The sequence below is a fragment of the Ursus americanus genome, chromosome 2 (genome assembly GCF_024610735.1).
Source record: "Ursus americanus isolate L20-20 chromosome 2, mUrsAme1.1.p, whole genome shotgun sequence".
Taxonomy (NCBI): Eukaryota; Metazoa; Chordata; class Mammalia; order Carnivora; family Ursidae; genus Ursus; species Ursus americanus.
Genome location: NC_142128.1, coordinates 28,757,976 through 28,770,905, shown reverse-complemented (window position 1 = coordinate 28,770,905; position 12,930 = coordinate 28,757,976). Strand labels below are relative to the sequence as shown.

Here is a 12,930-nt window from a genome sequence, read left to right as displayed (position 1 = left end):
AGGACCAGGGAGTTCTCAGGTGTCACAGATAAAACACTTGGCATCTCTCTAGCCAGCTGTGTGACCTTGAGCAAGTCCGATCTCCACTTGGAGCTGTATGGTGAACATAAGGATCAGCAGCTAGGGCTGGGAGGATTCAGTGAAAATGCGTGGAAAGGCAGGAGCTGTTTAGCTGCCTTGTGAGAAAGTAGTTAAGCAGGAAGCACTGCCACGGAAGGGTCTTTCCAAGGCAAGGGTAATGTTCATTCTCTCCACACCTATTGCCTCCTTGGTACCGGCTGAAGAGGTCTCAACTGGAGAGGAAGGGCCCGTGTTTGCCTCCTGCCAGGCATTGCTCATTACGGCGGCTCGTAGTTCTCGGGCCTAGAATCCCCTTGGGAGCTTTGAAAACCGAAGGCGGTGGAGTACAGACGCCATTCCAGCAGTGTTTGCTCTGTGAGGTGGCTCTTCGTCTCACCACTAGTTTTGTAAAGTTGCCTTTTGGTTAAGGTATTGTGGAGTTGGGTCTATTTTAAGGAATATTTCCAAATTTCAGAACAGAGAGCCTCTGGGTAAGAAGCCTCGCAGCCGGGGACCTATCCTCAGTAGGGACTGGATGGTATTTTGTGGATCTTCACTCCCAGGGTTCTTAGCCCATCAGTGAGTGCCTCCTGGACGCCAAGCAGCAGGTGTTATTGATGATTTCTAAATGTGTGGGGATAGCAAAGTTTCGACTCTGTTTTACTGAAAATTCCTATGGAGCAGCATAGCAGGTTCCCCAACTCGGATAATCTGCTCAAGGTCACGGTGAGAAGTAGTAGAGTCGTGATCTTGACTTGGGGCAGTCAGACCCCAGAGCCCACATTCGGGCCACGCTGGCTGATCCGCGAGCCGAGCCAGCGAGGGCACCAGGAGCCGAGGCGCCCTTGCGGTCAGCCCGGCTCCGCGCCTTCCCTGGTCGCCCACGCTTTCGGGACTACAGTTCCCGGCGCCCCCTGCGGAGGGGGGGGCTGGCCGTGGGCCGCTCCGTCGCGTTTGGACTACATCTCCCACAGGGCCGTGCGGCCCCGCCCCCGATTTCCCCAGCCGCTCCGGGCTGCACCGCCCCCCGCCGTGGGACTCCATTTCCCGGCGCCGCCCGCGGGGGGCGGAGCGCGGCGGGGCGGCCCGGGGGCGGGGGCCGCGGGCGGCCCGGGGCTGGGGAGGCCGCCGCCTCCCTGGGCCTGCCGGGGCGGCCGCCTCCGCGATGCCGCTGCTCGTCGAGGGGCGGCGAGTGCGGCTGCCGCAGTCCGCCGGGGACCTCGTGCGAGCCCATCCATGTCTGGAGGTGAGCGGGGCCCGGGTGGGGGGTACTTCGAGGCGGGTCCGGGGGGCCCTGCCGGGCGGGCCCGACCCTCCTCGCCCCACCGCCTCCAGCCGCGCTCCCGGAGGCAGAGTTTAAACTTGGCGCAGCGGAGCGGCTGGCGGCACGTCGGGAGCCCCGGCCGCGAGTCTGCCTTGGCTCGAGGCGTCTGTGGGTCTTTCCCCTCCCTGGGACCTTCGAGGGCGTCTGCCGAGGCCTCTCTTTCCCGGAGGAGGGGCCGGCGGCCCAGAGAGGTTAGGCGACTTGCCCGAGGTCGCACAGCGCCGCGGCCGGAGGGCGCCCGGGGACTTCCCGACCCCGGGCAGGCCGGTCTCCACCCCCAGCCGGGCTTGGCCTGTTGAGGCCAACCGGGGCAGCGCCCCTGCGCGCTGGCACCCGCGGGGGTCTGGGCCCCGCGGGGAGCGGCTCCTCCCGGCGGGACTCCAGGCAGGGGCACCCGGCCGCTCCCCTGGGTTTCTCCCCACCCCCCGGGGTTTAGGGCCCCGGGGTATTTTTAGCCAGAAGAAAGGGCCCTGCTTTTCCCCCAGCTGAGCCGCGTTGAGGACCACGCCCTGATGGAAGGGTTAGGTTTTGTTTCGTCTTCCTGCTTTTGTCCTCAAATAGATCTCTGAACCCTTAGTCCGTGCTAATGCAGACACCGTTTGGAAAGGGGTCCACACCTCTCACGTGCTCCAGATCTGGTTAAGGGGGAATCCGTCAGTTGATTGGAGATACGAACTGAGGAACAAAGCCCCTTCTCACTCAGACGTGAGGCAGAGGAGCTTGACCTAGCCTCGAGGCTCGCGGAAGGTCGTGGCGGGTTTCCTGCCAACTGTTGCACACTTCGAAATTATTTTGTCTCTACACTTGTGTTGATTTCTGCCTTGATATGCCCCCCAGAACAGAAGCTTCCCAAGCAGAGAGTGTGGTGTTGCTCTGTGTTCTCCGAGCCTAGGGCAGCCCCTGGCCATGAATCTGCACTTGGCAAAATATTTGTCATATCCATGAATGAGCAGAAGGACCCCTGAAAATGACCTGAAGGATGAGGAGTTACAGGGCTTTAAAAGGGGGCACCTGTGATTCTCAGCTGTCGTTTCCAGAAAACAGACGACCTACCCACAACTTAGCCGACCTCAGGGCCCCGTGCTAAGCGCTTTCCTCGGGCTGCCTCGGCTGTTCCTCGTTAACTAGCGAAGTCGGAGTAGGACTCGCGAAGGGGAAAATACTTCAGCTGCCTAAAGAATTTAGGTGACACTATTTTTATGTCTCTCTGAAAATTTCTGTGATAAAAAGTTAGAAAGGTGAGCGTTCGAAGCAGCACACGCCGTGAGGAGTCGGGAGGGCTATGATAGGGGGTGGCCGGCCCTCTCGAAGGCCTGCTGTGTCGTGGGGGCCAGTGTGCATTCCAGGAAACTGGGGGTGCTCACCTGTTTTGCATCGGGCTGAGGGAAGCAGGCTGCGTGCAAGGGAGAGAGCGGAACGGGGAGGAAGGAGAGGGCATTCTAGCTGGGCAGGTCCACCTGTGCTGCGTGGGCGGGGGGGGAGCACCCCGAGGGCTGGTCACGCGCCGGGTGCCCGGGCGCCAAGGGGGCGAGGGAAGAGTGGAAGATAGAGACCCAGGGAGGTGGGGCGCACGGGGCTCGAGGGCTTTCGGTGGGTCATTCAATGCATAGGCAGTGGGGTGAGGCGAAAGCTTTCATGGGTTTTTCTCTAACAAGTAGCGAGTCCCCTTTGTAAGAACTAACATATGTCAACAAGAAGACCACAGCCACTCTTCACTTTTTGACCTTGACAGAGGTTTTTCTTTATATTGGAATGATGTGCTTCTGAAAGCGCAAACTGCACTCTGTTCGGTGCTGTGTCTTTTTCACGGACCCATCTGGCGTGTGCGGTGGCAGCAGTTAGGAGCCCGTCCCTAGCCAGGCCTGGCCCAGCCCCCATCGCAGGGACGAGGCAGGACGTGCCCGCAGGACGTGCCCGCAGGACGTGCCCGCAGGACGTGCCCGCAGGTGCTCTCACTAGGCCCACTTTAGAGACGAGCGCTCGCTCGGAGGCACAGACAGGTGGAGTGAGTGGCCCAGCGTCCCACGTCCTGGGAGTGGTGAAGCCCACATGGAGACCCTGGCGGCGTGCCTTTGGCTGGAGTGCGGCGCTGCTCTGTCTGGACCCCCATGGGGGTCCCCCCTGCTCCGTGGGGCTACTTACATGTCATTACCGTGAAAGAAAATGGAAAACCCAGTTCCTCAGTCATACTGGGCACGTTTCAGGTGCTCGTGGTTAATGGCTACTCTGTGAGGCAGGGCGGGTCTAGATGGTGGTCAGCACTACAGAACATTTCCTGGGGCTGTGCTCTCTTCGAGCCTTTGCTCTTCCCTAGTCGCCCACTGGTGCTTGCTTAGTAGGCAGGCCCCCAAGTATCCCGCTGAGCGTGGTCCCATAGAATTCCGCGATTCGAATGCAGCCTAACTTAGTTCCTGCCTCTAAGCATGCAGGATATTTCTAAATCTTCTGCGTTATGTTCACAGAGCTAAAGCTTAATAATCCCCATAATTATTCCCACAAGTGAAATTGCTGGACTTAAAGGGTTTCCGAGGATAAAAGGGGTGTAACAGTCAGCATTTAGAAGCAGTGACGCTGGCAGCCATCGGGGAGGGTAGTGTGGATGGCGAGGGGGACCAAGGGGGTCAGGGAAACAGGCGGGCATGGGGATAGCCACCCAGTTAATCCCCACACAGGCTAAGGAGCAGATAGCGTCATCCCCTTTTCCCCGGGGGAGGAGAATTTGCAGGAAGAAATGACAGACGATAGCAGCAGGGGTCAGGGACACATGGTCCTACTAAGTGATTGGCTAAGACAGGGGTCAGCAAACTCCAGCCCTGGGGCCAGATGCTGTCTGTGGACAGCCCGTGAGCCACGAATGGTTTTTACATTTTTAAATGGGGGGGGGGTAAAAAAAATCCAAAGAGGAGTATTTTGTGACATGTGAAATTATATGGAATTAATTCAGATTTCGGTGTCGCCCATAAATAGTCTTCTGGGGCCACAGCGCCCGTCTGTTTGTTTACGTGTTGTCTCTGCGGCTCTCAGGCTACACAGCAGAGCCTAGTGGCCGCAAGAGGAGACCGCAGCCCAGCAGAGCCCAAAATAGTTACTCTCGGGCCCTTTTCAGAGAAAAGTTTGCTGAGCCCTGACATCGGCGAGTGGCGTTGTGGAAGAGGAGTTGGGAAACAAGGGGCTGCTGGAGAGGGGATTCCGGGGTGAATCCGAGTGTCCAGAGACTAGCAGACGTCGGGAAGACGGGGCTCCTTTATTTCAGGAGGGGTGGGGGTTCGTAAAGTGGCTCTCGGTGTTTTTCCACAGCGGGGAAGTTTGGCTAAACTTTTTTCCTTTCTTAAAGTGGGAAACAAAACATCGCGTTCTTGCCCTGTGCCATCGGCTCGTCTGCTGATTTATGCTCCTGTCTGTCTGGGAAATAGGAGCCTGGGCGGGGGGGAATGGGACGTCGTGATTTCCGGTCTCGGGGACGCAGGCGGCAGTTCCTGGCCCCACACACATGGCCTTGCTTTTGGGGGTGCGAAAGTGGGGGTCACAAGTTGCCTTCGCCCTCCTTCCCCCGCCCCCGAAAGAATAAAGCGAAAGGCGCGCATTCCAGGGATCACGGGAAGGAAAAGTGCGTCCTCCCGTGTCTTACTCTAAGGTGAGAAGGTGCCCTGGGCGTCAGAACAGTGAGTCATCCCGGTCCTGCCCGGCCGACACTGCGGTTCCGGGGCTCCTTCTGGTTGGTTCTGCCGCGGAGCCATTCATATTGCTGCCTCGCTTCCAATTCATGAAAGTTGATGAAAAGAAAACAACGTGGTGTAACTGATGAAGCTGATCGTGGTGGGTTGGTCGATTTATTCCTGCATCTCGTGTGTGACGAGGTCAGCGAGCAGCCCCGTGAGACCCTCAAGGGAAGGGGGAAGGAGGGGTGCAGTGTGCGTAGCCGGCAGTGATAGACCGTGGGGTACCAATCCGACGTCTCTGGAAAAGGTTTCCGTTTTCATGAAAGAATTTAACCCCCTGAGGTGGGGGTTTTATTCTTATTTTGAATGTTTTTTTAGGCTGACTGCCTAAGATGTTTGTTAGACCTCAGTTCTGGTGCCCTTGCGGAGGGTACGTCGCGTCAGGCGCGCGCGGGGACTGCGCGAGGACTTGCGCTCCTGGTCCGGGGAGCGAGTTCGGACAGCGGCCCGATCGCGGCCTCTCCTCGGGTGGGCCGACGAACAGCATAGTTGGAGCTTTTACATTTTTTTTGTTTTTTTACACTTTTGTGTCGTTTCCATTTATGTCGCCAAAGCATCTGCCTGTGGAGCCTCCGGCCTTGCTGGCCACTTGGCCGTGGCGAGCAGCGCGGGGAGGTGCGCGTTCAGTGTGCATACACAATGCGGGGGTCCCGAAGGGGGAGGACCAGACAGGGGACAGGGACAGTCCTAGCCTCTCTCCCACAGGGGCAGGGGCTGTGGCTGCGGAGCCGGCCGGGGCCCAGACACCCCGATTCCCTTCCCAGTTGCAGAGTTGGGCAGAGTCTCTGGGTCCTGAGTCAAGGCTCGTCTTGTAGGCGCATCAAAGAACAGAACTTGCCTGTTCCTTTGCCTTGTCCCCCACGATAGCGACTGCCGCCCCGGTAGCTTAGCCGGCCCGCCCAGCAGCGCACACACACCGGGCCCTGGGAGCGTGTGTCTCCCGCCACCTCACTGGGTACTCAGTCCTCACTAATTTCCATCACTATGTTATTTTTTTTCTTAATTAAACAGGAAAGAGCCAGACTTCTCAGAGGTCAGTCTGTTCAACAAGTGGGACCCCAGGGCCTTCTGTATGTTCAGCAAAGAGAGCTGGCAGTGACCTCCCCACAGGATGGTAGGTTAGGAAGCAGTGAATTGGGCGTTACCCCCCAAGGCTACGGGATATTTTATTCTATTTCTTTTTCAAACAGGCTCCATCTCCATTCTGGGTTCTGATGATGCCACCACTTGTCACATTGTGGTCCTGAGGCACACAGGTAGGACGAGAGGCACGAAGGAGACCGGTCCTTAAAGCAGCGCCCCACGTGGGGCCATCAGAGCCTGCGCCTGAGTGTCCCGGGGTCCCGTCTGACGCCCGGCCTTCTCACCTTCTCTCGAGTCTGCATGGTGGCTCCCTGTGGCCCTGGGCCGAAGGGTTGGCGGGGCAGCACGGATGTTTCTATTCTTTCTTCTTTCAGGCTACCCAGAGATGAGGCGACATGAAGGGACAGGACTAGGTGTGGCTCACGCCCCGGGTTCTCATCAGGAATAACCTGAGTCCTTCCACCCTCTTCTTCAGGTAACGGGGCCACCTGCTTGACCCACTGCGATGGAACCGACACCAGAGCGGAGGTCCCCTTGATCATGAGCTCCATCAGATCCTTTTCTGAGCACGCTCAGTGTGGAAGGTGAGCTCCGCACGCGTCTGTCTCGTGCTGTCAGGCACCGTGCACCATGGTGTGGAGGGGCTGGCCGTGGCAGCCACGCGGGAGGTCACGGCCACGGGGTCGGCTTTCTCCTGGGGAGCAGAACTGGCACAGCATCGGCCCCTCGTCGGTGGTTCTGGGGTCGGACGACTGGGTGACGGGTACAGGTCAGGAAGGTCTGACTTTGAACCTCCAGCCGTCTCTTCACTCACATGCTTTTAGAGGGTCACGTGTCAGACGTCGCTTTGTTAGACCCCAGATGCTGTCTCCCTGTATTCATTCATTCATTCGTTCGTTCAATCGTTCTTCCGGCGGTCGCTTGTCGGGGGCTCCTTCCCAGCCAAAAGCTGTTCCAGGGGCCCAGGCTGTAGCCGCGAACAGAGTGGACAGGAGCTGCCCCCGGGCACTCCCGTTCTCAGGCAGGGGGCTCTTTGGGAAGCCCCACGGGCTCTTAGGTGCTGGGAAGGGCTGGAGGCAGCCGGGGCAGGGGAGCTCTGCCTGGGTTTCATTCGTGTCACCCCGGCTGGGCCGGCACGTCCTGTGCCCCCCCCCTGCCCCCCCGCACGCTGCTCGTAACACGGTGGGAGGGATCTGGAACTAACATGGTCCGTCCGGGTGAGGGGGACGGGAGGTAGTGCGGTGAGGGGCCCGCTGCTGTCCCCGCGTCCGCCGCCTCCCCTTCCCAGCCCTGCGCGCCCTTAGGCAGAGACAGGGAAGAGGTTTCTGGAAGTACCCCGCACTGGGTGGACGTGCGAGGTAGTCCTGCGCCCCCAGAGCAGTGCCACTCGCCAGCAGACGCGGCCCCCCCTCGGCCCTCACGGCCCCCGAGCAGGGTCCCCGGAGGCGCGTGCAGCCCTGGCAGCCTCACCCGGTCCCCCCAGTGCCGCCCAGATGTGTGCTCCCTGCGCCCCGGCACCCTCGCGGCCAGAGGGAAGCGCTGCTCTAGAGCGACGCCTCGTGGCCACGGAGCTGAGATCGCACGCACCCCGGGGCCCCTGCGGCTGCCGCGAGCGGGCCTCTGACCACCGTCCCGTCTCTTTGCCAGGCTGGAGGTGCACCTCGTGGGCGGCTTCAGTGACGACAGGCAGTTGTCACAGAAGCTTACTCATCAGCTTCTTAGTAAGTACACTGCTTTTTCCCCAACTCGGGTGAAAGTCTGCACCCCCTGTTGCTTGCGTAATCCAGTCCTCGTTAGTGCAAAACCTCGGAGGGCCCCCCTGCTTGGAGCACCGGGCGCGGCTCAGCCGGGATTCGTGCAGAAGCGAGGGGCACAGAGTTCAGTTTTCAGGGGCTGATGGGCTGGGGGCCTGATTTCCCGAGCAACAGCAGTCGACAGGGTCCAGAATGGTCGGCACCGGACCGTGTACAGACAGAACCGCCCTGTGGCAGGAACGTCCATTTTAATCTGCCGAACCGCGAAACGCCGACGATGCCCTTGTTCTGCCTGCTGAAGCAGCGAGCGTGAGAGGCAGCGGGGCGGGCACGCTCGCGCCCTGGAGCAGACGCTGCTACAAGCCGTGGGCGAAGCGACCTGGCATCGTGGCTTAAGTCCTAGAAGGGTTTCATGTCCCTTGACCCAGTCATTCCCACCTGGGAAAGTAAGAAAATCATCTGCAACATGCACAGATTGATTTATGCCCAAAGATGGGCGGTAAGAACCTTTACATTAGGAAGGAGTCTAATGTCCATTAGTAAAGACACTAAGGAGCCATCAAGCAAGACTTAGAATTACGTGGGAAGGTACGTGTGTGCCGTGGGGACAGACAGCTGCCCGCCCGCTGTGGGCTTGGGGCACAGGCCAATGAGAGGAAACGCACACGCTCTTCACTGCTGGAATTATGGACGTTAAAAACCCATATACTTCTTATACTTGCCTGTATTTTTTTTTTTTTTTTTTTACAGTGATCAAGTTTTTTATGACTGTTGATCAGGAAAAAAGTTCCTGAAGAGTAAACAGCTTATGAGTCAGTGCCCCCGCCCCAGCCCTCAGCAGGGAGAGAACAGGGGTGGCCCCGGTCAGGTTCCTCTGGGCCCGAGGCGAGCAACAGGCCTGTCACTTGGCAGGCGGGGTGCCGTGGCGTCAGTCCGTGGGAATCTGGCCTCTGCTGACGGGCCAGCTTGTGGCTCCGCCGGCCGCTATCCCTCGGGCCCCTTCTCACCTTGCTCATCCTGTGTGTTGCTAACGGAGGACTCTCATTGTAGGTGAATTTGACAGACAAGAGGAGGACATTCACTTAGTGACATTATGTGTGACAGGTGAGTTCTGCCTCCCTCCCCAAGGCTGGCGCCCTCCCCCTTAAAGCAAGACCTCGCATGAGCACCTCCGTCACGGGAGACGGTCTGGCAGTGCTTGGCTGACACCGGTCCCACTGGCATTGCCTGTGGCCACGTCCCGCCCCTGCCCCGTGCCGCCTCTGTGGACACCCTGTCCCCCACCTTCAGTGCAGCTCCTCTCTCCTTCCTGGGGCTGGTCAGAGGTTTCCTCGGCTCCTGGGAAGGAGGGAGCAGCCGCCACACGTGGCAGACCTAGAGGCTCTAACTTGGGACAGGGCGCTTTGTGGACGATCACCCCCACTGTCCGGGGACTTGGCAGGAACACAGGAAACCAGTCCCTTTTGTATTCTGATTTGTTTCCTCCTTTTGCAGTGTGGCCTCCTTTTTGGCTTTAATTATAGAACATGACAGCGATTGTTATTTCTTAGAAATCAGATCTTAAAAAGAACTTTTTTTTTTCTTGTTAGAATTAAATGACCGGGAAGAAAATGAAAACCACTTTCCAATAATTTATGGCATCGGTGAGTAGCGCGTTTCTTTGAGGGTCAGAGGCCAGCCCCGTGCGGACAGGCCGGGCTCCGGTCCGAGGCTGGACCACGTTGTGAGCCCGCTGTGGGCACTTAGTGTGCGTTCCTGTCCTGGCTGCTCGGCGGGCCCCCGGGCAAGGAGCGCGCCTTCTCTGACCTCTGTCTACGAATCAGAGAATGTCCGCAGCCTGAGACCACGAAGGACACACACGGGGGCGGGTAGAAAGCGGAGCCAGTGGCACTAGTAACAGGGCTGCAAGCAGCCGGGGCCACGCCGCTCTCGCCGGGCCAGCCGGGCTCTCCGCCAGCCGGGGCTCCGGGCTGGGAGCGCATCTGCGTCTCAGTTCACATCGGCAACCTAGTCAGGTCTGCTTGAGAACAGTATTCCTCCTAAGGAAAGTGAAACGCTCTTCCGGCTCAGGAAAACCCAGAACCCTCTCCCGCGACAGCCCTTAGGCCCCCTGAGGTGGAGAGAAGGGTGAGGCTGGCTGTGTTTGCCGAGGCCGCATCTGTGGGAGTTTACCGAGCTGTGCGCACAGCTGTTCATTATTTCATTCCTTAGAACTGTGTGTCTGAAATAAAATTTAAACAAAACCCCCAGATTTGGCCACTACCCCAGGCCCCATTCTGCCCCCAGCCGCTCAGATCCGTGCGGTCACAGGGCCGAGCAGGGAGGTTTGCCCCGTGTCTGTCCGGAGGGATGGCAGGCCGCCCGTGGGCGCAGGGGAGCCGCACCTAGTCCGGCCCAGGCCCCAGCTCTCTGCGCCACGGGCTCGGCTGAACGGCTGCGAGTCCCTCTCCGCGAAGGGGGAAGCTACGGACTCTTCACAGTGGAAGCGGAAGAAGATGACTCTCCCCTGTCTCCGGGAGACTTACCAAGTTCTGTTACGTGTGGGAGAAATATAAGACCTTGCAAACTTGCCATTTGTGTCTCTTGTCCCCCACAGCTGTCAACATTAAGACTGCAGAGATTTACAGAGCATCCTTCCCAGATCGGGGTCCAGAGGAGGAGCTTCGTGCTGCCCGAGCTTTAACAGGAGGACCAGTGAGTTTGAAATCATCTTTGTGTTAAGGGGTTCAGGGGGGAAAAAATGGCACTGCAGTCCAAAGCCTCAAGTTTTATAGACCTTAGAAGTGAACAGTTTACAGCAGTTTCTTTAAAGCTATAAAATGATCAGGGTTCACCTCCCCCCCACATGCAGCACAGAAGAAGAATGAAGGATTTAGGCGGTCAGCTCAAGACCCCAGTTCTCTGCCTTGAAGGCGTTGAGGGGTAACGTTACGTGTGCCCCCGCCGTCCAGTGCAAAGAGAACGGACCCACTTTACTTTGTGCAACCTTCACCTATACATGTGTCCCGAGGAAAGGACAGCCAGGCAGGGGGGAGAAGAGGGGTCTCCCTGCACCCCGGCAGCACACACTCCTCTGGACCAAATGGATAATCCGAAAGAATGATCACTTTTCACAAGTCTGATCTACGGAGATGCTTTTAATACTAACACCTTAATTTTGGAAGTTAGAAAAATAAAAACCTAAGACTTACAGGCTGTGTAAAAATGCCTAAAGGGTCCTTCACCCCTTCTCTGGTGAGCAAGACCGGACAGCGCACTGACAGCCCCCCGAAGGTGTGTGCACTGGTGAGCTGTCGACACTTTCACCAGAAAATGTTTGGCTTCAGAGTGAAGGACGGAGCCAAGACAGGTTTTCGCCAAGCAGTTCACAGGGGGACACAGGTGGAACATTCCTTGTGCGCTTTCTCCAGCGGCACAGTCGCCTGGACTCCGCGCAGTCTAAGGAGCCCAAACCCCCCACTGCTGGTTAGAAACTGCCACTGGCAGATTTGGGAATTCAGGGAATTGATGGTTCGGTAAATGAGCATTTTTACCAGTTGGTTTCCCCTTGCTTTTGATCGGGCGGCCCGTGCTCTGCGCTTTCACGTTGCCAGTAAGTAGCTGTCGGGGCCCAAACAGCGAGGCAGCGTTTCCTGCAGCGCTGAGTCCAGCGACCGTGGACTTCAGTCAGGCTCCACCAGGTCTGCGGCCCGGCTCGGCTTCCTGGAAGCCCGCCCAGTGCCTGTCCCTCTGAGCCTCAGGTTTTCACCCAGAAGGGGGAAAATGCTAGCTTCCCAGAAGACTTGTCGGGACTGAAGGAAATATCTCCTGTTACTCAGTGCAGTAGCGGCTTGTTATTAGAGGAGACGTTTTCGAGAAGGGTGTCATCCAGGTAAACGCGTGACTGTGGGACTACACTGGGACTGGCGTTCCTGGTGGGGTCTGAGAAGCTGGGAACGCCCCTTACACTCTGTCTTTGAAATGTTCTTTCGTAGATGATTAGTATTTACGACGCAAAGACAGAACAACTGCGCATAGGACCGTACTCCTGGATGCCGTTTCCACATGTGGATTTCTGGCTGCAGCAGGATGATAAGCAAATACTAGAGGTGAGAATTTACAGGGTGGGTACATCTGAAATCTCTGCACCCTGGTTTCTTCATCTGTAAGGAAAAAAAAGTGTTTAGGGCGGAGATGCTTTCTTTTAGTGGGTAGTAGTGAGTTTGAGGACGACATCGGCAGAGCCTGTGTAACTTCTAGATCAGCGAGTCAGGTTCCGGCGAGGCATCTGTGGGGCCGGAAGGTGGCAACCAACTGCTTTTTTCTCATTAATGTAGGACCCCTGGCGTCTTGGGTAGTTTTATAGTGGGGATGCGCCGGGCGATCTGAACACGAGGATCCATGTTTAAGAGCACGGAGCTACTTTGACAGCTCTATCAGGGGAGGTGACAGAGCCCGCTTGTTGCCCTCTCATACCCAGAACCTTGTTTTTCCAGAACCTTTCCACTTCGCCTCTGGCCGAGCCACCCCACTTTGTGGAACATATTAGGTCTACCTTGATGTTTTTAAAAAAACACCCGTCTCCCACCAGCGCACTGTTCCCTGGAAACCAGGCCCTGCTCTACAGAAAGAACGAAGGTGGCTTATGGGAAAAGATCTCTTCTCCAGGAAGCTGAACCCAGGATCACCAAAGACGGCAACTTGTTGGCCTGACCGAGACCGTGGGGGTTGCACGGAACGCGCGTCAGACTCTACATCCGCTGAGGCCTAGGTCTCCTTCCTTACTGTCCTGCAAGTGACTTTCAAAATAAAATCTTATTTTGGCAAAGGCATTTGTTTAGGTTTACTTTCTGCCTCGCTGAAGCTGACCTCCAGCCTCCCCTTTTTGGTATGAAGGGCACCGGAGGAGCTGCCTGCCTCGCGATTCTACAAGCAGCCATTTCAGATACGCGGTGAGTACTTCTCATTCTGTTAAGTTAGGGGATAAAGGAAAAACGGTAAGTAAGTAAGT

The 12,930-nt window shown here is 57.5% G+C and overlaps 1 protein-coding gene across 5 annotated transcripts; it reads left to right on the top strand.

The window, feature by feature from the left end:
* Nucleotides 1–1,129: 1,129 nt before the first annotated feature.
* On the top strand, nt 1,130–12,751 carry NTAN1 (N-terminal asparagine amidase). 5 transcript variants are annotated; one of them, XM_045776101.2, is made up of 10 exons: nt 1,130–1,306; nt 6,115–6,217; nt 6,294–6,359; nt 6,662–6,770; nt 7,834–7,907; nt 8,991–9,044; nt 9,530–9,583; nt 10,537–10,634; nt 11,915–12,028; nt 12,511–12,751. In XM_045776101.2, the coding sequence occupies exons 1-10, from the start codon at nt 1,226–1,228 to the stop codon at nt 12,688–12,690; spliced, it is 933 nt and encodes a 310-aa protein (XP_045632057.1). In that variant the 5' UTR covers nt 1,130–1,225; the 3' UTR covers nt 12,691–12,751. The 5 variants fall into 5 exon arrangements, with proteins under 5 accessions (XP_045632057.1, XP_087726405.1, XP_045632056.1 ...); XM_045776100.2 differs by having other exon boundaries at nt 1,133–1,306; nt 12,416–12,751; XM_087870279.1 differs by lacking the exon at nt 6,294–6,359 and having other exon boundaries at nt 1,132–1,306; nt 12,416–12,751.
* Nucleotides 12,752–12,930: the final 179 nt, after the last annotated feature.

Coding starts and splice junctions, on each gene's coding strand:
- NTAN1 (XM_045776101.2), top strand. CDS start 1,226: ATGCCGCTGCTCGTCGAGGGGCGGCGAGTGCGGCTGCCGCAGTCCGCC. Junction 6,218..6,293: donor AGTGACCTCCCCACAGGATG/GTAGGTTAGGAA, acceptor TTTTTCAAACAG/GCTCCATCTCCATTCTGGGT. Junction 6,771..7,833: donor GAGCACGCTCAGTGTGGAAG/GTGAGCTCCGCA, acceptor TCTCTTTGCCAG/GCTGGAGGTGCACCTCGTGG.